This window comes from Phyllostomus discolor, chromosome X (genome assembly GCF_004126475.2).
Source record: "Phyllostomus discolor isolate MPI-MPIP mPhyDis1 chromosome X, mPhyDis1.pri.v3, whole genome shotgun sequence".
Lineage (NCBI taxonomy): Eukaryota > Metazoa > Chordata > Mammalia > Chiroptera > Phyllostomidae > Phyllostomus > Phyllostomus discolor.
The window spans coordinates 22424095-22449252 of record NC_050198.1 but is presented as its reverse complement, the minus strand read 5'-3'; the positions used below and the strand labels follow the sequence as shown (position 1 = coordinate 22449252).

The following is a 25158-nucleotide window of genomic DNA, read 5'->3' as shown; positions in this document are numbered from 1 at the left end:
TTTTAATCCAATCCTACAGATTTCCCCACTTTGCTGTCTCCCACTCCCCATTAAATCTACCGCCAATGGAATTCATGTCACCCTCCTCATGCCTCTTCCTTTTATTCAAATGTATAAAATAAGCTGCAAAACTACCCTTCTCAGGAGCATTTTCTCAATCCGTTGAAATTTTGCATCCCAGCAATTGTCATCAGTTTGGCTCAAACTCATAAAAATTCTCTACAGGTTTGGACATTTGTTTCACAGACAGGATCAAACCAGCCAATGTGGCCATCATAACCTGCAGTAGTGGGCCACTCTGGATCTTTTTGATTGCCCCTTCTCTTTCTATGTGACTCATGCAGCTTCTTACACAAATGACATTGTGCTAGGGGCCCATGATCCTGGAGGCAGTTGGGCCACCAGTGTGTATATTCTGGTGAGAGGGCTTGCATGGGAGAACAGAAAGATACCCCTGGAGTGCTCTGGTGGTGCGGGGGTGGGGGGCGATCAGCTCTGCTTCCAGAGGAAGCACTGGCACAAAAGAAGAGGGTGGGTGGGAGCCCCAAACCGCGCCAGCGTTCCCTGGAGGCGGAGGAAGGAGGGCAGGCCCCAACTGAAGGGAGGGAGAGAAGCGAGAGAGGAGGAGTTTTCCAGCTCAGCCATCCGCTGGCCGCTCAGCCCCTCAGTCTGGTCTGTCTCTGCCCGCCAGGGAAGCGCGCTGCGCTGCAGGGCCAAACTGAGCGCCCGCGCGCCATGGGGAGCCCGGCATTGCAGCTGCTACCCCCATTGCTGCTGGTCCTGCTTCTGCTGGTCCCTCTGAGCCAGGGCTTCCCAGGTAGGGCCGGAGGCGGGGCACCCTCCCTAGCTGGGCACCGGGAACCCTCCGCTCTGAACAGAGGGAGGTGCGTGGTGGGGGGGGTGCCCTTTGTTTGCCACGAACTCCTTTTTCCCTTCCTGGGGAGGGGGTGACACGGAGCAGGGCTCGAGTCTGGGCACCGGGAGGGGAGAGCCCACTGCCGGCCCCTCGCCAGGCGCCTAGCGCCTTCAGGGTGCCTGGAGCCTGAGTACCCTCTGCGTCTGGGGTTCCAGGGGTCCAAGCAAACCCAAGTTGGCGCAGTAGGCTACTCAGAGGAAGTTTGATCTCGGGCAAGTTTCCTACCACCCAGACTTTTGCCTCTCACACAGATGCTCAGGGCCGGGGCCCAAGGGACTGGCAGATTATCTTGAAAGGAGCTCCTACCCCCACCCACACAAGGTTCCAGGCCATCCCCTAGGGCTACAGGCACCTTCACTGTGAAGGGACTCTTTTGGACAGAACAAGCAGGGTCTCTCCTGCTCCCCGCTTCTGGGGGTTCCAAGAAAATGTGCGCCTCTGGGAGAGAGGTGCCAGCTGAGAGTGGTGACATGAGGCATGCGTTGGAATAGCTCTAGGGAAAAAGGGCTACACAGGCGTGGCTCTGCTAGAAGCTGCTCCAGGGCCCTAGAAGATGTGGTTTCTTGTTGCTGGAAGGCGTGGCCTCTAGCATCTAAAGGAACCCTGGTACTTATTAGGGATCTCCTGGTACTGGCAAAACCTTCTTTGGAGATGTCCTTTAAACACCTCCAGCCTATTCCTTCATCAGGGAGTCTTACTTAGGTTAGCAGAGAGCTTGAGGGGAGCAGGGCAACGTGGATGCACCCATGACCTAGAATGGAGAAGAAATCCATGACCCCACTTTATTTTAGTGTTAATAGAAAGTGGTTGGTGTGGAGTATAGGGTGTGCAAATATTTGGCTTTGCGTTCAGCATCGTGGGCAGTTTAAACTTGGGATCTGAGAAACAAACATACTGACTTCTAGATGAAGGATGAAGGCAGGGAAGGGGTGGGGTGTTTCCCAGACTGTGTGCTTGGGAGATGTAGGGATGGCTGCTGGAAATTCTCTGCACATCCCCAAATGAATGAGTCAAACAAATGTGTGAAGTGATAAACAGGAACATTTGTGTTTTGAGCTGACTCTTGTAAGTTTAAGCTGTTTGGTAGGAACTGATTCAGGGCAAAGTGTAAAGGAGACTTTATCCTCAGTGCCAGACAAGTGCCATTCCCATGGTGTGATAATGCCCCCCACCCCCTTTAGCAGGAGTCAGATTAAAATGAACCCAGAGGGGAAAGGGAAGTCAGTACTGGGCAAGAAGCAGCCTATGGGGAGCAGTGGGGAGTTGAGAAACTAGCTAGAGGCAATTGTACTCTGAATTAAGAGGCTTTTCTGAGCTACCCGCACATCTGCTGGAGCCTTTCTCAGCCAAGGGGCCTCTTCTCATTTTCCATCTGGTCACCATCCCTCCCTTACCATGCCCTCTGCTCTCTTTCCTCTCAGCTTCTACCCTTGTATAGTGTAGCTTGCTGTCAGAGCCCAGCCATCCACAGAATCATGGGTTTGCCAGGGTGGGTGCTCACCCCTCTCAGTCTTTAGGGACCTGGCCCTGGCTGGCCTGGTTCCTCGGATAGCCTGTGAGTTGCCCCCTACTGGAGGCCACCTCCCTCCTCCTTGCCACCCCCTACACTGATTCCTCACTAGCCCTCAGGCTCTCCTGAGACCCCAAATGAGCAGAAGCTGGTTGGGGAGGCTTTCAAAGCACCCCCCTTGAGCTCTCTCTTGGCTCGTCCCCATGGGGTCTCTAAGGAAATGTGATCTGCTGGAGCTATTGAATTCAAGGGTGGGATTTCACTCCAAGCCAGAGGTTTTAGTAGGCTGGGGAGGGGAGATGCCCTAGGTCAGCAGGTCCTGAGGCAAGTCATGTCAGCTGAGTTCACTGTAAGTGCTGGCTGACAGACTTTGAAGATCATTTTAGAGGCACCTTCTTAGCAAGTGGACAGCATGTCTCCAGTAAGAGAGAAGGTAAGAAGCCTATTTAGGGCCCCACTCAGCCTCCTGATTATATAACCAGTTGAGATTTAATGGCAAATCTTGTCAGAATGAGAGTAAATCCTTCCCATTTCCACCCTTAGAAAGTGTCTGGAGCTCTTCCATCTTTGAATTTGATGCAGCTTTTCTGACCCTCTGATTTATTCTTTGTAGCCTAGCAAAGACACAGTATCTAAAACAAACAAACAAACCATGAAATGCATGGAAAGTCCATTGCCAAGTTATTTACATATGATTGTGTTTGCATGCCTATAAGGGTAGGGGTTTTGATTCTCTTCTTAAATGAACTCTTGAAACCTTATTTACAGCTGAGATTTTGGACGATCTTTACCTTCTTCTTTCTGTAAGCAGTGCTCACAGAAGGCAGGAATGAGTGCTGCGGCCACTAGGAAAGGCTGCATGAATCTTACACCTGGAGAAAGGAGGTTAAAGTAGTGTGGTTTGGCCAGTCAGGAAAGCCAAACCAGACCATACCAGCCAAAGCAGTCTTCTGAAATGCCACATTTGGATATAAATATTAGGAACTGAACACCTGGCTCAGGATATACAATTAAAGTCTCAGGCTAGGCTGGAAATCGCTCTTTGTATTTAAAACATGTAATCAGATGACAAAATTACTCTGCATTAAAAAGGAGAATGCTGAGGAGAGCAGGACATTTTCACCTGGCATCTTCTTCACTGAGAATGCTTTCGGTATAGTGTATTGGTATTGCTTGTTCTTATTTCACAGACTTATGAACTCTAAGAGACACCAGAAACCATTTAAAGCACCATCTTCAAACTTCCAGCCTTGTCAGTCCTCACATCACAATTGAAATACAGCCCCTTTCTTTTTTTATCATTAATACAACATTCACACCTTTAGTTTCTGTTATTCTAACTCATTCTATTCATTTTGGCACAAATTCTGGACTTTTAAGTATACAGTTTTACTTTAGTACCATTTTTATCACTTTACTTTCCTATTCAAAGATGGCAAGCAACAGCTCCAGGTTCTGTCCAAAGTTAAGTAGAACATTCTTAGCTGTTCTCATGGGACTATGCAATTTGCTTCCATCCTAATTTTCTAGTCTTTCTCACCTGGTTTCCTAAAGTCTGACTGAAATAGTTTAACTGTTTTTATAGAACTGGAGTGACCGAAAAATGTCACTCAAGAAGTGGGAGAACACTTCCTGGTATTACTGCTTCCTGGACCTGGACTGCTTTCCCCCAACCACCAGTCTGTCCAAATTCAACCCATCATTCAGTGACACCCCCATTTCGATGAAACTTTGTCTTGATCCCTTGAATGAGAAGCTTCTGATTTCCTTTAAGGACCCACAGTGCTTCATGTCTCTCTCATGGTATTTATCATGCACACCATACTTTATAGTCATTTATCTGCTCCGCTATATAGGCAGACATCAGAGATATTGCAGGTTTGGTTCCAGAGCACCACAATAAACAAAGAATCACAATAAAGTGAGTCATAATCTTTTTGCTAGTGTGGGCATCTTGCCTTTAATTTGTAAAAAAACAAAAGCCACATCTATGAAGTGCAATAAAGTGAATCAAAATAAAACGAGATATATCTGTATTTCTGCATTCTGAGCTCTTAAAGGCAGGGCAGTGCTATGTCTTACCCTTCTTTATATTTCTCACATTGCCTAATTGAGCCCCTTAAGCCAGGTGGATATTTGTGCATACTGATTTAATAGTTCCTTGTAATTTGGGTGTTGGCCATTGGAAAGAAAAGTTGCTGAGAGAAACACATGTGCAGGGAAACAGGGCTTTGTGCCACCATCTGCATACATAGAGACTATGGCTTACTGGCTGTAGAGCTTGCATTTAAATCCATGAACACCCTCTGTTGAAGCAATAACTTTCTCTGTTGGGGGCTGTAAGATGAGAGTCTGACTGCAGCCACAAGCTGGAGTTTGTATTTATTGTTTTTGTTGGCCACTTTGCTATGGCCCCTTCCAAAGAAGTTGAATGGTTTCCTTAGTAAACGCAAATGTGTGCTACATTAATTCCCCTTTCAGAGAACACAACTAAAATGGGTAATTGAAAGTGAAGATTGAGCTTAAGCAGAAGAAGGTTTACTTTTGACAAGCTATAGCGTAGTATAAAATTGTAGCAGCCAAGTTCTGATTAATACCCAGATTAAAGATTCACTTCCCCAAAACCAGTGTGAATAATAACCTCTCCTGAGTTCCAGTTCATAGGCAGTTTCTTGGGCCAGCCCCTTGATTTTCAATTGTATGATGTATTGACTGTCAGCTTTTATGGGCCACTGTTTTAGAGGTTTTAAGCCTAAACCTTTCTCTTGGATATTTGAATATAGTTCTGAAACGGAACCAGTTTTTGCCTTCTCCCAGGAAACATGGGCTCCATCCAGAGACTTACTTTTCAAAGTAGACACTAAATGATGGGGTGCTTGGGATACCAGGATGAGGAAGAAGAGGGAATTCCTTCCATCAGAAGCTTTCTGTCTTATGGAGAAATAGACACTGAAGGTTAAGGTAGTAAATGTTATAACACAGGTGGGTTGACAGGCCTAGAAGTGCAGAGAGTAGCCATGCAGGGACATTGGGCCTAGTTATTGAAGAATGATGCTGATAGATGCTCATGCCAAAGATAGTGGCACTACAGGCCCATGAAAGGTTAAAATAGGAGACCTGTGGGCTTCTGTAAGAACATTCTGAAATTGGAAACAAAAATTTGTGTGGGTGTCCTTTTTTCTGGGGAGAAGGCCCTAACCCAGTTCAAAACCACTGCTCACTAGATCATCTCTGTGAATTCTTTGAGAGAATGTGCACTTAGTAGGCACAAAAATCAACATACAATGTAAGATGAAATTTCCAGAATAGGGAAACTTTGATTGAACCAATGATCAGGTAGCCTCAAGTTATAACCAGTGGTACAATTTCCTGTTCTCCTCATTTAAAAAGCAACATCAAACAAAGCAGACATAATCATAGATTGGAATTGCCTTCAGGCCTGGGCTGGCAATGGTTGTACCCCCCCACCCTCAACTTAGCACAGTTTATGGGACATGGGAGAGGGTCTTTAGTCAGTATTTGTGAATTGATTGATTGAAGTAAGTGTGGCAGGAAATCAATGCATTATATTTCAAATATCCCAGTAGGATTTAACCAGAATTTCCAAGAGGATGATTCCCAAAGAAAATGGAATGCAGGATAGCAAAATGTCAGGAAATTTGCAGTACCCTGAACAAAAGATGCATCTGAGCAGGCAACAATTCAGGGCATAAGTAATTGCTGAGGCTCTGGGATTCCAATCACCCTAGGAGACTTAGAGACTCCAGGGAGTTCCAGGGACAAGATTTTCAGATAAAGATTTAAGGATAAGCTTGTGCAAGAGAAAAGTCATTGGTAGCATTGCTAAGCTCCCAAGTTTTCCAGATGATAATTGGTTGCACCTGGATCTTATAGTTGCGTGGCGCTCTGGCCTTGAAAACCTCTGGATCAGTCATTCTCTGGCTCAGTGATTCACTCACCCATAATCCTTAGCTCATACTGGATGTTTCTTTATGTATTGTTCTCCAGGAAGACGATAAATGGGTTTGGATACAATAGCTTGGATTCTCCCAGAGGTTTGGGGTTGAAATTGAGTATGTTGGGTTTAAAACTATTTTTATGGGTAATAGTCAAACAGACCCCAATGTAGAATTTGGGAGAGGGCTGTTTGCCTTAGCCTTGAAATATCCCTGCACTATTTCTTCTTCCCTGCTCTTACAGTGACCTGCAGTGTGATGGCTCATATGCATCAGCAACTTGTTTCCCAGGCTGTCACTGGCTGTTTGCAGTGTCTGTCCAGTTGTGCTTAGTGTGCATCTATTTCTTCAATGCCTATTGCACCCCAGGATCCTTGGACAGAGGGCTGTGGCCTGCCACTTACTGTGTGGGTGGCTGAGCTGAATGACCCTGCCAGTTCCAGGATCCAAGAATGTTCAAAAGCACTGCTTAAATTAAGGCCATGGGGTGAGAATTGAGCAAGGGTTTGGCAGGCTCATTGTGGAGTGGTGAAGAAGTGTTGACATGCCTCACCTTCTGAGACTCTGCCCCCAGAGTGGCTATCCTCGTGGGAACTCTGACTTATTGCCACTGACTCAGCATTTGTCAGCAAAGGCTCTAATTCCTTTAAATATCCAATGCTGAAATTCTCTTTTCACTTAGATTTTAATTCAGCTTTCCAAAGGTTAGAATCATCTTGTTTCACCATTAGATGTGTATGGCTCTGATGCCCCTGACCAAAGGAGCAGGTACTGGAATCTTCTTTATTTTGTGTCCTCAGGGCCTAGTAGGGACCTGGCTCCCAGAAGGCTCTTGGTAGATCTATGGAATGAAATCTGCTGGGGAGCACACCTCTGGCTAGTCCTGACCTGCTGGATGGGTGTCTCAGACTTAATTTCCCACAAGAGTTTTTCACCCATATCCATGCTTTCCTGCATGGACCACCTAATTCAGGTAACTGTGGAACTTCAGAGTGGGAGGTGTGCTGAGATGTAGCAACGTGCTTCTTAGTTATGACCCTCTGAGGCTTAGCCAGTTGAAGGGATTTCTCTGGGGAAACACAGGGAGTCAGAAGAAGAGCTGGGTTTTGAACACAGTCTAGTGACTCCAGAATTCCCTTCACTCTACCACAGGCGGTATTCAACTTGAAAGGCCACTACATGTGAGGACCATGCTACACACCAGGGATAGGCAGCCAAAAATTGATCATGCTGCATGCACTCACTGAGCCCCTGTCTAGGTTATATTTCAGCATAGTTGTTCATATCCACATGTGGCTACAATCTCAGAGTCGCAACGTGCAGCTGCTTGCATATTCTTCAAGGGTTCTGAGAAGTTGCTGTCCCATAGCCAGTTCCTGCCGCCTTTTGTCGAGGTCCCAAACACTCTCTCCCTATGCTACTTGCTTTAAGTTCCCCAACTGATATGTGATAACATTTTTAACAGCTTGATAGAGGTATCATTCGCATACCATACCCTACTCATTTAAACCAATTCAGTGATTTTTAGCATAGTCACAGAGTTGTATGTTACCACAATTTTAGAGCATTTTCATTACCATCAAAACAAAACCCACAGCCCTTCTCCATCACTCCCTAGCCCTGCCCCAGCCCTACGCAACCAGTCTTCTATTTCTGTCTCTATATTTGCCTATCCTTAACATTACATATAAATGGAATCACATGATATTTGTTCTTTTCTGTCTGGCTTCTTTCATTTAGCATAATGTTTTCAAGATTCATTAGTGTTGTAGCAGGTATCAGTACTTGACTCCTTTTTGTGGTCAAATTATATTCCATTCTATGGGTAGACCACATTGTATCTGTCCATTTATCAATTGATGGACATTTTGTCCACTGTTTGATTATGAGTGATGCTATAATGAATATTCATGTACAAGTTTCTGTGTGGACATATGTTTTCATTTTTCTTGGGTATATACCTAGGAGTGGAATTGCTAGGCCATAAGGTAGCTCTATGTTTAACCATTTGAGGAACTGCCAGTCTGTTTCCCAGAGCACCATTTTACATTTGCACCATTTTACAGTTGCACCATTTTACATTTTTGCTAGCAATGTATGATGGTTCCAGTTTCTCTGCATTCTCTCCAATTGTTGATATTATCTGTCATTTTGATTAAGTGATGTCACTTTATCTTAGCTCATTAACAGCTTCCAGTCAAGGGCTAAGTGACAAAGCAATGTCTGTTCTGCCACCTGTGGTGGAGTACTGGCAAGAGTCATTTAAGAGTGCCTACCACTCTGTGACTGCTAGCTGCAGGGCCATTGGTAACCCATAAGGCACCTTTAAGAGAATTAGAACAAGATGCTTTTTGGGCACATGTGATTCTGTGGACACAGGGCTTGGTCAGGAGGCATACTTCAGGGTCTAGGACTCCACACTTGGAGAGTGGACACAGGATGATTTGAAACCCTGCTTGCTCTTTTGGTGGGTATGACGGTGGATGCTGTGGTATAAGGAACTCCCTGAACAACCATATGTGTGGCAGTCCTGGATGACCATAGCTCCAGGTGGGATAGAGGTATGGACCTCATATTCTCTTATACCTTTTGACTATTTAAACAAAACAAAACAAAAAGTTGTGCTTGCATGCCAGCATCATTCTTGCATGCTTGAATCCTTGGATTACCTGGGAGCAAGTCAGAAATGCAGAAACTCAGGCCCTACCCAAGACCTGCCAAATCAGCATGTGCATTTTAACAAGATCCTTTGAATGATTCTTATACACAGTGAAATTTGAGAAGTACTGGTATGATGAATGAGTGTAGTCTTTTGCCAAGACCCGGTGGCTTGCCTGTTTATAACTATCACACTCCCTTCCCCTCCTCTCTCCCTTTTCCTGTTAGCTTTGCCTTCATCACTGTATCCTTTAGACTTCCTTTGCCGTCTCTGACATTCCTGAGATAAGCATGTACAGCCTTTAGGATCCTACTCCATTCTCTAACTGAAAAACAACCCCAACCCTCAGAGGGCCCCTGACTTCATCTCGTATTAAGTAGTCCTGCCAGGAGTACAGCCCCTGCCTGGCCTAACCTCCAGCAGCAGCCAAGCATGTCTTCAATGACTGCTAACAGGGTCCTTGCATGGTTTTGCCCTGAAGCTAAGCTGGACCTTAAAAAACACTTCAGCTCTTAAGAGAGCCACAGGAGTGGGGTTAGAGACAGTCCTACCTCTCTTACAAGACCTAGTTCTGGGGCTGAGACTCACTGGAACAGACCAGCCCTTAAAGACACAGTGACTATACGTCTTTTTATACCAGAAACCAATGCTTCTGGGACTAGGGAGGAGGCAGCACTTGGAGGATGAGTGAGATAGATGCCAATGGGAAAGTTAGGACAGCACACCTAGCCCTTCACGTTAAGTCCCCCTCCCCCTGCCCAGCCTCATGAATGGGGCAAGTCAGAAAGGTTGAACTGTTAACATCACTAAAAGGGGCTTCCCACCTTTTCAAGGGGTCCTTAAATAAGTAGTGGCATTTGGACATGCTGTATTTGGATGACCTGGGGAGTTTGATGAAATGGGGTTGTCGGACCCCACCTCTGTGTATTCTTTTTTGCTGATCTGGGTTAGGGACTATTCATCTAGGGCAGGGATCTGCAAACTGAGTTCAGGGCAGACCAAATATGGCCCACCTCCTGGTTTTGTATGACCAGTGAGCTATGAATGGTTTTTCAATTTTAAAATGGTTGAAAAATGAAAAGGAGAAGAATATTTCATAATGCATGAAAATTCTATGAAATTCAAATGCCAGTGTCATTAGCACTGTGCCACAGTTATTCATTTGGGTATAGTCTATGGCTACTGGGTGATACAATGGCAGCGTTGAGTAGCTGTGACAGAGACTAACTGTATGGCCTGAAAGTATGTTCTGTAAGCTGAAAGTATTTATTTGGCTCTTTACAGAAGAGATTTGCCAACCTCTAAACTAGGGTCTTGCTACACAAAGTATAGACAGAGAACCAACCTGGGAGCTTTACAAAATGCAGAATCTTGAAACTTACCTCAGACTTAATAAATCAGAACCTACCTTTTAACAAGATCCCTAGGTGTTTGGGGCTACTTCTCCTTCACCATGAGACTTGGCTCAGGACTCATCTTAGCCTTAGGCAGGAGTCTTTAAAGATGTCTGGGCCAGCATGCTGTCACTAACATTGTACACCGTATTGTTAATTTATCTGACAGATAAGTGGGTGAATTGTTCTCCATGTTGGAGGCTTGGTAGCTCCTGATACCTCAGACCCCATAGAAACTAGGTCCCTATTTTATTCTTGCCAATTCTTGGCTAGGGCCTGCCATCCTAATCCAAAGCTAGAGGTGGACTGACCCTTGCTATCCACTGGCAGACTTCCTTGATGCTGCCTGATTTCTGGGCAGCAGGCTCAGTTCACTCCAGCTATACTGCCCTGCCAAGGATTTTGGTAGGTGATGTGGCCCACAGCCCTCCACTGCCCTTACCCCAGATTGATGCTGAGGGCTTGACTTGGACATCTGTCTCTCGCAGGTTGCTGTTCCTTCAGGAGCCTGTAATCTTGCTTCTGATCAGGAACATGCCCAATAGAACATTTCTAAAAGTGGCTTCCTCAAAGCACTGCTTCCTGGAGAGTTTCACAGATGTCCTATGGGCAGTAGAATGCATTGCAAATAAGTTGAGAAATGCTTGGTTAAGTAGGTTTCTTGATTTCAGGGCTGCTCAGGGTCATTGATACACTACTGTACTTTGTTACCCTTTGGTAGAGGACAGTGGGAAATAGTAGGGACCACAGACTCTCAAAGTATGGTCCCCAGACCAGCAGTAGTACATGGGAACTTGTTAGATATGTAAATTCTCGAGTCCCACTCCAGAGCTACTGAATCTGGGGATAAGGGAAGGTGGCCTGACAGTGTGTTTTAACAAACCTTCCAAGTGATTCTGGTGCACTCTCAAATGTGAGAACATTTCCAAATTTTCTCAGAGTATCTCATTATACTAGTGTTTCCCTTTTGTTGTTTTTAAGAGAAACTGTGTTTTTGGTTTTAGGACAAGACATTTGGGAACATGAAATTAGGTTTCCTGAAACGTTTACTGGTGGCAGTGACCATTGCAGGCTCAAGGGGGGAAAAGGAAAGAATTAAAAACAACCTTTGGATAACATCATCTGTCTCACATCTGCCCTGCTAAACAGCTGTGGGCACGCTTGGTTAGAAGTTTTCTCCAGTTGAAAGCCACCAACTTTTGTTTGTTGGAAACATGTGTTCTTTAAAATGTATTTTTGTGTATTAAAATGTGAAGAAAGCTGGGAACAGCCTTTGGGATGCATTTCTCTCCCCCTCTGTACATTGTCTCTCTTCAGAATACTCTTCTTTCTTCCTCTACAAATTTTTCTCATCCAAATCCCTTACTCATTTTTCCAGGGCAGCCACATCCAAATGGCTTTTGCTGGCTTCCTGGCCATGGGAATGCCTCTGGAAGCTTTTGGATCTGAGGCTGTGGCCTGTCCCCAGGCAGCATCTCTCAGCACAGGACATCTGTGCATTCTGTCTTAGAGCTCAGCTCACTCCCTCTCATTCTAGAGTTTCCTCCTTCCCCATTCCATTTTGTGGCCAGTGGTGTCCCCACCATGGGTCTGGATGTGAATGCTTTTTTATTCTTTGCTATCAGAGTTTGTAACTGTGGTGTTGTAACTTCGTTTGAAAATCCCAGCAGTGTTTAGGCTTGCAGGTGAGGTGAGAGGAGCCCCTGAGTTTCCTTGCCAAGATATTTGCTCTGTCTTTGTTGAGGTCTTAAGACCTCATGAGCTGATGTGGATGGGTGAGTTCTTGATTTGTTTTTGCCTTCTGAACATAATTGAAAAGAAGCAGAATCACCTCATGGTCCAGAAAACAAAAGCTGTCTGAACACCCCCAGATGTGAATGTGGTGCAGGAATGAGCTTTTCTCCAGCTCAGCATCTCCCTAATGTGCTCTAGTGCTCTCTGATGCCATGTGGCCTCAGTCAGGGCCTTGATATGGAACCTTTTATGGAAGGCATTGCTATAGCCTCCCTCATTTCTTCGATTTTTGACTGTGTCTCCGTTGGCCTCTGTGGAGGACAGTTAAACCTTCAGAGGACCATATGCTAGTGCTTTGGTTCCACTCTCTGGTTTTTCTTTAAAGGTTAGACCTTTTTTGTCTGTTTGTTGAATGCAAAAGACTCCAGGGCTTTGGGAATGTCCCTTGGTGGGAGCAGAAGTTGGTATTTGTTGAGAGCCCCTGCTTTGGGATGACCTTCTCAGATCTAGGTGCCTATCTGTTTCTCATTTCTTCCCTTTTCCAGCTTCAGGCAATGGGCAGGAACACATGTTGGGCCTTCATAATATTTAACAACAGAGGGAGACTAAATTAGAAATATATTATGTTTCCCTTGGATGAGAGTAATACCTTCATTTATAAAGTTATCCTTTTAACTTTGTTTCTGTTAGCTGTGTAAAATATGGCCACAATTAAAATTTCCACAAGCCACATGTCATCTTAATTGTCTTTGCTAGTTAAAGACTGAGTGCCTGGAGACTCTGGATGCCATCGGCTCTGCCTGATGTTTCCTTTCAGGTCTTGTGCAGAAGGTTTGAATAGAGGAAGAATATTCTCTCAGGTGAAGCAGTGGTAGAAGGACGGCTGTCTTAGAGCTCATGTCTAACAAGGATCATCCTCTTGCCAACCCTCCCCCACCTTGCCACCATTATCTTTTTCTGGCCAAAATAAAGTTAAAACTGGCATCTAAGAAAAGCTTTAATGGGGAAACAACTTACATAAGGGTGGTGTTGGGATGCAAATAAGAAAGAGAGTGGATGCAGGATGGAGCCCCAGTGCCCATAGCAGTTGCCCACTAAGTAGTACATTTACTGCCTTTTCTCCTTTCCCTGTCTCCTTCTCCCCACAGTCCATCACTGTGCTTCCTGGTATCTCCTCCCAAATAACTACTTGGACCTTGTCTTAATTGTGCATTTGGGGGAACTCATACAAACAATAGCTAAGCTGGAACTTTGCCTATGATTTTGGTTTCTGATTCAGAGTTCTTTCTACTGCTGAATTGATTCCTGCTAAATAGAGCTATCCAGGTCAGTAAGTGAACTAGAAGGCTGACTAATATGATGGAAGCCTGGGGAGTGTTTTTGTTACCTGTTGCTGTGTAAGAAACCATTCTAAAACTCAGCGGCTTAAAACAGCAACCACCATTTATTTGTTCACGATTCTGCAGTTTCGGTAGGGCTCAGTGGGGATGGCTCATCTCTACTCAACATGGTGTTGGCTGGGGCAGCTCTTATGGGGCAGATAGATTCAAGGTGGCTCCACTAACATGTCTAGCAGTTCACCTGGGATGATTGGAATGGCTGGGATGCCTGTGCCTTTCTCACTACCTCTTTACAGCCTCCCATTCTCAGATCTCTCTCTCTTCATGGTGTCCTTTTCTCCAACAGAATAAATGGACTTGTTTACATGCAGATGGCTTCCCTGGGAATGACAGCCAAAGCTGCCAGGACACTTAAAGTCCAGGCACAAAACTGTCATAGCATCACTCTGTCACACTCTATTTGTTAAAGCAAATTGCAAAGCAGGCCTAGATTTGGGGTGGTAGTGGTAATGGATAGATTCTTCCCCTTTAGGTGGAGAGAATGGTATGCATATGCAGAGTGGCAGTAATTGTTTCTGGTCAGGGTTGCAATTAATTAACTATAGAGCTAGCATGAAAAAGCATATTGGAAATATGAGTTTAATTTCATAGGATATTTGATTCATGCATTCTGATTAAATGCTGAACCCCAGGTTAGCTCTCTAAGTATGTTAGACTGCTTAGCCACAGAATGTGGCATGCCCAGATTCATTGCAAGTCCATAGAATGGAGTAAATCTGTATTCCTGGGAATATCCCAGGTTTATTTCCAGTGCTTACTGGTATTAGGAACACCCTCACCCCTCATTCCCCCATACTTCTCTTTTTTCATTTCCATCACAGGCAAAGACTTTATTAAAGAAAAAGTAACTTAAAATAGATCATAAGACATAAATATAAAACCTGTAACTATAAAACTTCTTGATAATAAGGGAGAAAATCTTTGTCAGCTTGAGTTAGACAAGGCTTTCTTAGATATGACACCAAAAGCATAATCTATAAAAGGTAAAAGAAATATTGTACTTCATCCACATTTAAAGCTTCCATTCTTCCAAAGATATAGTTAAGAGGATGGAAAGATAAACCACAGACTGAAGAAAATATTTGCAAATGACATATATGATAAAAGACTTTTATCTAGAATATACAACTATATAATAGAGCTCTCTAAACTCAATAATAAGAGGGCAAGTACCCAATTTAAAGAGTGGGCAAAATATTTTAACAGACATTTTACTAAAGAAGGTTATATGAAAAGATGGTAAACACCATTATCCATCTACTAGCTGGATGAACTTGAACAGTTTAACTTCTACTTTATCTGCTAAACATGAACAATGCCACCTGCTCTCCTAGGTTACTGATTTGTAATGTACTGAGCAAATATAAGGTATGGTTATAACTCCCCCCCAAAAACAACTTGCACGCATTTCTGTTCCTTGTAGAGGGCTGACTATCCATTTTGTCTGCCTCTTTCACTGGACTTTATGTGACAGACACCCACAAATTGCTGGCTATGACTGTTAGGTAACCACTGGCCACTAGCAATTTGAGGCAGATCATTTACTGTAAGCTCAAGTGGACGTGGGTGTCTCCTACTATACTTTCCCAAGCCAGCATGGTTTTTAGGGCTTCATAAAGAAACCTCTCACTGCCCACTTCTTCTGCCCCCAAGTGTCCAATGTCCTTTCATTTCAAGCAAATTGCATCATTTCATGCCCCATAACAAAGGGCTTTAGTGTTTCTTGGTACTATCAATACCAAAGAGATTTACTTTGACCTTGATTTTTTTCTTTGAATTCATTTGTAATTAATGTATTATTTTATATTCTGAAATGTGTATGTTATATTCTCATAGAGTATTTTTAATCCAGAATCTAAGGACTCTGACTACATAAGGAATAAGGAGTAACAGAACATTCTTCATCTAGCTTCTAAAGTTGGAAAAAGAAGCTTCAATGAACAGCTGCAATGTCCCAAATACTTTTCCATTTCTGTGAATCTCGAAGGCCCCTCTTGATGCATTTAGCATTCCCTAAATTCCTGAAGTTAAAAAAAATACTGTGAGAGGAACACACAGGGTTTTTTTTAAAACAGCTTTATTAAGGTATACTAGACATATAATAAATGCCACTGAATTACCTTTGCACCTTTTTCAAAAATCTATTGGCAGGTTTCTTTGCAGGTCTGTTTCTGTGTTCTTTATTCTGATTTATGGATCTATGTGCTTATGTCTTCATCAATACCCTATTATTTTGATTACTATAGTTTTGTAAATAGTCTTAAAATTGGGTAGTATTTCCTCCAACTTCTTTCTTCTTTTCCAAAATTGTTTTGTATATAAATTTGATAGAAATTTCAGAATAAGTTTGTCTGTATCTACCAAAAGTACCTGCTGGGTTCCTGACTGGAATTATGGTAAATCTGTTGATCTATTTGGGGAGAATTGATCTTTACTATTTTGAATCTTCCAATCCACAGATGCAGTATATCTCTTCATTTTGGGGGATCATTTTTTATTTCTTTGATTAGCATTTTGGAGTTTTCAGGTATATAGATCTGGTACACGTTTTGTTAAGTTTATGCTTAAGTATATCATTTTCTGCAGCTATTGGAAATGGTAATTTAAAAATTTGCTTTCTAATAGTTCTTCACTAGCATATAGAAATACAAATGATTTTTGTGTTGTGACTTTTTATCTTGAAACCTTGCTAACCTCAGAAATTATTTTGTAGATTCTTTAGGATAATCATGCCATTTTTGAATAGGGATAGATCTACTCCTTCCTTTCCAATCTACATGCCTTTTTTTGTTTCTTATCTTATCGCACTGGCTAGGCCTACTTGTATAATGTTGAAAAAGAGTATGGAGAGTGGATGTCTTTGCATTATTCTCAACCATAGGGGAGAAGCATTCAGTTTTTCACCATGAAATATAATGTTAATTGTAGGTTCTTTGTAGATCCTCTTTATCAGGTTGAGGAAGTTCTCTCTCTTCCTAGTATTCTGTGAGTTTTTATCATAAAAGGATGTTAAATTCTGTCAAATGCTTTTATGATACCAATTGATATGATGATGTGGGTGTTCTCCTTGAGTCTGTTAATGTGGTATATTACATTCATTTTTTAAAATATTATTTATGTCGTTACAGTTGTCCCAATTTTTCCCCTTCACTCCCCTCCACCCAGCCCTCCCCCAAGTCCCATAGTCAACCCCCACACCATTGCCCATGTTCATGGCTTCTTCATACATGCTCTTTGGCTAATCCCTTCACCCTCTTTCAAACAGTCCCCACCTCCCCTCTTACTGCTGTTGGTCTATTCCATGATTCTGTGCCTCTGTGATTTTTTTATTCATTGATTTTTTAATAGTAAACCAGCCTTACATTTCCAGGATGTATATCACTTGATGTTGGTATATTATTCTTTTTATGTATTTTGGGGCTTTATCTGTTAATATATCATTGGGTACTTTTGCATCTATGTTTATGACAGATATTGTCCTGTAGTTTTATTTTCTTGTAATCTCTTTGTCTGGTTTTGGCATCAGAGTAATGCTGGCCTTATAAAATGAACTGGGACATGTACTCTCTACCTGTACTTTCTAGAAGAGATTTTGTAGAGTTGGTGTTATTTTTTCTTTAAATATATGGAAGAATTCAGCAGTAAAATCATCTGGGCCTAGAAATTTGAAGTACAAATTTAAGTTATTTAATATTTATGGGGCTATTCAGGTTATTGATTTCATCCTGGGTGAATTTTGGTAGTGATTTGTGATTTTTAAGGAATTGGTCCACTTTTTCTAACTTCTCAAAATTGTGTGTAGAGTTGTACATATAGTATATGAAATGATATCCCCTGCTTTATTCCTTCTTATCCTGGTAATTTGTTTCTTCTCTTTGTTTTTCTTTGTCAGTCCTGTTAGAGTTGTATCAATTATATGAATATTTTCAAAGAACCAGCTTTTTGTTTGATTGATTTTCTCTATTGTGTTGTCTCATAGTTTCTTTTTCTTTTCTTTTTTGTGGGGGCAAATAAGTTTGGTTTATTTTTCTTTTTTTAACATTTTTTATTGTTGTTCAAGTAGAGTTTTCTGCCTTTTCCCCGCACCCCTCCCTACCACCCTAGCTCTCCCCACCTCCGTCTCCTGTTTCCACCCCCCTTGTTGTTGCTTTATTTTTCATTTAATATTTCTATACTGATTTACCAGAGATAAGAATGATTTTTGCACAGTAATTTTTAAATAAGTGATCAAGAGAAGGTTTCTCAAATATATAAGGTTGAACTTTAAAAATTTTTTAACATACATAAGTTGCTTTCTATTTTAGTCAAATTTACAGAAAGGTTTAAAATCTTAAATCAACATTATCAAAATCAATAACAACAATAATTATTATGGTTGTAAAAATAAGACTTCTAGCTCCCTTCTTCTTGCTTTGGCTTCATTTTGTTGTTCTTTATTTTGTAAGGGTGGAAGCTTAGATTATTGTTTTGAGTTCTTTCCTCTTTTCTAGTATAAGTATTCAATGCTATAAATTTCCCTCTAAATGCCACTTTAGCTATATTTCACTGCACTCTTTCTCCTCTCCTTGAACTCCAATGCCTTGAGTGTTAGACCTTATAATCTTGTCCCACAGGTTCCCGAACAACACAGAAAAAAATTGAGAAAAAAATTAACCAAGCAAGGGAATACAGGAGACAAAAAGTCGTGGATGCTCCTCCTTACTCTCTCGAGACCACAGCTTCTCCAATCAGAAAGGTTCCCCTTACCCAGAGTTTTAGATGCCAGCAGGCCCCTGCAGCTAATGCTCTAGCTGTCACTGCTATCACTGCTGTTCTTTGCTACCACATGATAACCTGGGGACTGTAGAAAAGAAAACAAGCAAAAGGAGAACAAAGAAAACTGGAAGATTTTTCTCACTCTCTCTGAGCTTTAGGAGTCTCCTTTCCCACTCTCGGAGCCACAGATAGAGAGCTGCTTCTGGAACTCTATCTCTGCATCCAGTGTCTACTTTTGTATTTGGGCTGACTTGAGTTCATCCCATGTAAAAGTTACCACTGATTCAAATTCTGTCTTCTCCAGCCTGCCTGCTAATGTTTACTTTTCAGAGTCAGAATAACTGTCAGTACACTCTGTTCAGGTCTTTGAGTTGCATTCAGTAGCAAAAACAAAGTAGAGTGTGTTTACTCCATCTTACCCAAAACTAGAATCTTGTGACCTGTTTTTTTTTTTTTTTTTTTTTTTTAATGTTACTTGATCTTTTCAGGGTGATCAAATAGGTGATTTCCTTCCTCCCTTGTTTCTGTCTTTCTTTCTTTTGTTTCTTCTTTTATTTCTTTCCCATATTTTCTTGACTATGGTACCAAGTATATTGTTAGACCTTGATGAATAACTTTTAACTTTGTTTTGGATGGTAAAAATTCTTTTGCATGAGGCTTTATAAGTGTTACAATTTAGGGAAATGATTGGAATGTTCATCATTGGAAAACACTTTCTGCTTTCCAAAGATATGCCTACTAGGATGAGAAAAGAATCACAATTTTTTCATTTAATATTTAGATTTAATATTTCATTTAATATTTTTTTCATTTAAAAAGTCAGAAATAACTGATTTTATGACCTCACTCTGAAAGTTCAAAAGGATAATATATCTGATACAGGTATGAGTTACTTTTGTTTCTTTAAGTAAACCCAGTTTCATCCAAAGCTTTTTTCATGATATTATGCCAATAAATCTATATTAATAATTAAAGGACTATAACCATGCAGAGTGATTATGCATCAAATGCTTTATGCCCTTCTTCTGCTTTATTAGCTAGCTCATCTGAATAGTGAATGACCAATCCTATCTGGAGCCTGAGAAATGAAAATTGTGGAATTGGAGGAGATTCAGTAAAACATGATCTTTCATGCAGATGAGGCTTTTGGTAAAGGTTTCAATTAATTGCTTTTGTTTGGGCACTTGTATTAACATCATCAAACATTAAAACAGTTTCAAAGCATTAGTGAAATTATTTCGACTTATCAATAAAAGGGTGAACTGTGAGGAACTGTGGGGCTTCTTTTCAACTGTGGTCAGATGACAGCTTTCTGCAGCATGGACTAGGTCATATACTAGGTGGCCCTAGCTCAGGTGATTGGATTAGCTTCCTACTCCACCCAAGCTATTTGTAATCACAGATAAACCACCCACACATTCTTATTTTGAGCAGACATCTGAAATTGACTGCAGCTTAAATCTAGTGATAGCTGAGGCTCAGAAAACATTTGTGTTAATATCCAAACTCTGTTTAAAACATCAACAAAGCCAAATACCCCCATTTAATAGGCTCTTTTGAAGTCTTCTCTTGTAAACCAACAATGTTGACATGTAATTCATCATTAGCTCATAAAAACACTGCAGAAATACAAATCTAGTTTGAAGTCTAAAGTGGAACCATGCTCTTTTCAACTAGAGCACCCAGTCCTGGTTCTGATACAGCTCCTTTTGTCAGCCAGTCTGTCATTTATCGGTTCAATCTTCTTCCTCATCTGTGTCCTGCTCACACTCATGAAATCAAGTTTTCCCTTCTGATACACTCTGTGTCTTCATTAAAAAATCTCCAGTAGAATGCACCAACTCCACATTTAGACAGGAAGAAATGATGGCTCTGAGAGATGGTGTGGCTGGCCACAGTCATACAGCTACATGGTGGCAGAGCTGGAGGAGGCTTCCTAGCACCCTCTCCATCATTCCACTTCTACTCTTCTAGAAGGGCACTGTGTTGTTCACAGAACCTCACCTCTGAAGATACCACACTGCATTTTTAGTCCACTCACAACTAAAGATAACACTGAGTTTTTAATTTGCTTACTCCTTTCTTTCCACATCATTTAAAAAGATATTTAATTAATTTATTTTTAGAGAGGGGGGAAGGGAGGGAGAGAAACATCCATGTGCAATAGACATCAATCAGTTGCCTCTTGCACTCCCCCAACCAGGGACCTGGCCCACAACCCAGGCATGTGCCTTTACCAGGAATTGAACCAGGGACCTTTCAGTTTGCAGGCAGGTGCTCAATCCACTGAGCCACACCAGCCAGGGCTATTTCCGTACCTTTTAAGTACATGAAAGAAAATCAACTTGTGATGGCATTAGAAGTCAGGATAGTGGCACAATTCTTGTCATGTTCTGTTTCTTGATCTGAGTGCTGTTACATGGGTGTGTTCAGTTTGTGACAATTCATTGAACTGTGCACTTTTCTTTAAAAGAAATATTTATAGAAAGTGTACAGAAGAGGGATGACTCTGGTGGTGAGCCAACTGGGAAAAGTGCAGAAGAGGCAATTGGCATATGGTATGATCCCTGATTTTTTACTGGGGTATCAGAACTTAATATCCTACTAATGTCATTCATTATGCAACAAGTCACCTCTCTCATCCATCTTAAAAATTCATTTTCCTCTTAAAATTCTTTCATCCTCATCTCCAGGGTACTTTTACTTCCTGACACCTGTGTAATCTTTGTACCATTAGTGCTACAAAATCCTACTTAAAAAGAGGAATTTGCCACAGCTGAAAATCATAACAATAATTACGCCATGATTTTGGCCCCCACCCTGGGTTACTTGCTTGTTTAATATTTACTGTGCATGTTTCTAACGTGCCAGGGCACATCTGGATTTATAGTTCTTCTGCATGTCTGTCCTCTAAGTCTCCAACAATATATGTGTGTGTCTATAGCTTACTTTCTAAATGGCAACACCAAGACCTTTTGTATTTCTCTCTTTTTACATTGAATCTGAGACATATGAAATGATTATTCTTTAAGGCTTCTTCTTCTCTACCTTTCCCACCTTTCTTTTGCATTAGGGAAGAGGCATGAGCCCAAGTTTGTAACCAATAGTGGATTGCACTTCCTTCAACCCCCTGGGCTGATGAAATTATCTTCTGTAGGTGTTCATCACTCTGCCTTTTTATCTCTGTCTTAGTTTGAGTCTTTTTCCATCCCTTCCTCCTCTGAAATATTTTATGTCACTGAAATATTGACTTTCAGTGACCTAAAAGTTAATCTTGGGTCTGTGTGTGAGTCATTATTTGGTATTATAATTTCACAGAACCTTAACCTTGCAAAGGACCTTAAAATTTCACCTTACTCCTCAGTGGAAAAAGCCCCAATCTAACTTCCCCTGCCAGCATCCATTAGCCTTGTGGGAACACTTCCAGGCTTGGGGAGCTTTGATGGTATCTCAAGATGGTCTCAGAGCCTTAGAAAAATCCTGCCTCATGTTGGGCTGAGACCAGTCTCTGGATAACTTCCAGATATTGTCCCTATTTTTCACTTGAATTATGGTATACAGAGCAAGTCTCTCATCCATGAGAAATCAGAGCATAGGGATTCTATATCCCTAAAGTCTAATTTTCTTCAGAGTATAAATCTGAAGTTTCCTCACTATTCAATGAACTTTTTAGTTATTTGTTTACTTATTTACTTGTTATCAAAGCTAGCCCATGTTGGTCACTTTTTTTTAACTTTTTAGCATCTTTCAGCATGTCTGTGTCACTCTCAAAGTGTGGCCCCAAGAATTGGCCTTAATAGCCTGGTGGTTCTCACAGTCTGGCTGGTTCAGGATATTAGTCTTCTGTGGTTTAGCCTCTGTCCTCTTGCTTGTCACTGTTGCTTTCCTCTCTTTAGAAGGCACTTCACCTGCCAGCTCACAATGTGGGCAACTGCCTGACTACTGTCTCCCAAGTCTGCCAGGGCAGGTTCATCCATACTGTGTTTGTACAGCTTCATGTAGGAAGAGAAGTACAAGAATTCATGTTTATAGCCCTGACTGGTGTCGCTAAGTGGATTGAGTGCCAGCCTGCGAACCAAAAGGTGACTAGTTTGATTCCCAGTCAGGACACATGCCTGGGTTATGGGCCAGGTCCCCAGTAGGGAATACACGAGAGGCAATCATTGTTTCTCTCCATTTCTCCCTCCCTTCTCCTCTGCCTAAAAATAAAATAAAATAAATCTTAAAAAAACAATTCACATTTATAATCTCTATTAAACCCCTCCTTGTAGATTTCTAACCAGCCACTGCCTCTGATGATTCCGTCTGTGATTCCTGCCCATTTGTAGCCACCCTGTTGCTGCCCTGCCCCATCTTCCCTCAGTCACCTACATGTTCTCCTGCATTGAGGTGTACAGTTCCTCCTCATGCTGATGGCTTTTCACCTCAGATGTCCCTGTGTCTGAAAGGTTTTGCCTGCAGGATTTCTCCAGTGCTGTGGGAGCTTGCTCAGCAGGAAGTTCTGGATCAGTAAGACATAACACCCCTGGGGCCCTCAGCTAAGAAGGGGCAGGAATCAGTGGGTAAATACCTGGGCTTCCATGTTCCCCAGAGCTTCTTCAGTGTGAAGAAGTCCTGGTTGCCCCCAGAAGTAGTCTGCTTGTTAGCACAGCTTTTTGGACTTTTCTGTTTTTCCTTTCTCACTTCCTTTACTTTCTCACTATGCTTCCCAGTATCACCTCACAAATGACTTACCTGTACCCAAGCCCTCATCTCAGGGTCTGCTTTAGAAGGAACAAAACTAAACTGTTCTCTCCAGGTTTGTATCTTCTTCAAATTTCTTAGTTCTTTTACTCCTACAACTACACACACCCCACAGCCCAACTCCTGAGAGAGTGTTACCCATGAATCAGTTGTGAAATCCATTTAGTAGGTCATGACCAGGACTTTTTCAAAACTGCAATGGAGTAGAATAGAAAATGTGAGAGGACATCACACCTTAAGTCCTGTTCTGTGAAACTTATTTCTCACTCATGTAGATGTATGCGCCTACTGAGCCAAAAGATGCAATTTTTTCTTACTGTGGGTTGTGATTAAAAAAAAGTTAAAAAGTCACTGCTTTTGCAAATACCATATATAAATCGATATTTCTTTAGGATATTTACAAACTTTTAAAGGGGTATCAGATGAAGGTATATAGCCCTTTATGCAAACAAGCTGTGTCAGAGGATGCATTCTTTTGACTAAACCAAGGAAATGAGATTAATTTGGCCCCAGTTGTTCTTTTTAAACCAATGCTGATCCCAAATTATCACCATTTAAAATAATTCTTCTTTTTCTGTTTAAATATGTTCTACAATAAAGCTTAGGATAGAACTGAAGTTTCTCATGTCCAAGATCTATACTCCATATTTTTACCCGTGTAAAACTTGTCCATCCTTAGTCTTTGACACTTCTTTTGTTTCCTGTAGCTTTTCAGTGATTATGAGGTATAATTCTGCGGTCTGCCTGCTACATTCTTGCAGACTCTAAGAGCCAGTTTCCCTGAATCTGGAAATTCGAACTCAGATAAAGCAGTCAGCTGAGAACTCACCACTCTTGTTTCAAGCCCCTCTTCCTAATGTGTGGCTTTTTCTCATCTGATGATAGTTTATCTCATGGAGGTGACAGAAGCACGCAGGAGTTGAGACATTCTAGTTTTAGTCTGTTTAAACATTTGCACAGCTTCTCAAGTAGTATAAAATTCATCTTTATCTTCTTGTCACTTTGAAACTCCTCATTTATATTAAACTATGTGGGACCTGGGCAGTTTGTAACATGACGGGATGAACAAGATGTTGCCCCAGTCATGCCACTAACTCAGTCAGCAGTTCTCCCATATGGCTGTGAGAGTAGCAGACAATCTCAGAAGTTGTCAGATTTCATAGAAGGCATGACTGCATTTAGGGCTGGGGTCCTGAAAGCCTGCATACACAGCAGCAGCAGCAGTGGCAGCACAACCTGCCTGGGCTTTGAGCTTAAGCTCTCTACCCCACTGTCAAATCACCCCTTTTCTGCTTTTCATTCTTGATACTCTAGTTTTTGTCTCTATTTTTTTTCAAAATAACTTTATTAAATAATTGGGAAAGTAACACGAGGCCATTGAAAAAAATCTGAAATGAAAAAGGAAAATAACCTACCATCCAAATATGATGACTTAATATTGCTGTTTATCTTTCTATGCTCTAGTCTATATAAACATTCACATACTGAAAACACTGTTATTTTCCATCTAATTTTGGGCGATCTGCTTTTTTGTAATTTTAACTTTAAATCTGTGGTGGACATATTTGCTATCTAATTAATATTTTGGCAAGTGAGATGTTGGCAAAATTTCAAATGCACTGACAAGTTGAAATAATTTTTCTGCTAAACAATCATATGTACCAACTTAATCCTACAATTAATATTTATACATGCTTCATTACATATCTATCCCTCTATCCATCCATCGATACATCTATTTTTTAAATACATTTCAAACTTATAGACATTAGCACCTTCCTGCTTTAGTCTGCATATCATCATTTCATTACTATTTATATCATCACTGATAATAGCTATATCACAATTTATTTAACTAGTCCCCTCTTAATGGACATTAGACTATTTTAAACTTTTGGTTAATATGAACATCATTACAACAAACATCCTTATTAATTCACATTTCTGTCATTGTTTCCTTAGGATGAATTCTGGTAGTGTCTGGCTCAAGATGCACGTGTATTTCTAAGGATTTTCATGCATATTGCCAGTTTGCTTTCCAGAGTCTTCCCAATTGCACATCTGTAAGCAATATATAAGACTGTCTATTTC

The 25158-nt window shown here is 41.6% G+C and overlaps 1 protein-coding gene across 2 annotated transcripts in view; it reads left to right on the top strand.

The window, feature by feature from the left end:
• Positions 1-632: 632 nt before the first annotated feature.
• SRPX (sushi repeat containing protein X-linked) overlaps positions 633-25158 on the top strand; it is an 88828-nt gene continuing 64302 nt past the window's right edge. For both annotated transcript variants that reach the window (XM_036016439.1, XM_028523449.2), the window contains exon 1: positions 633-817. In XM_036016439.1, coding sequence (XP_035872332.1) covers positions 736-817 — 82 coding nt within the window. In that variant the 5' untranslated portion in view covers positions 633-735. The remainder of the gene's footprint in view (positions 818-25158) is intronic.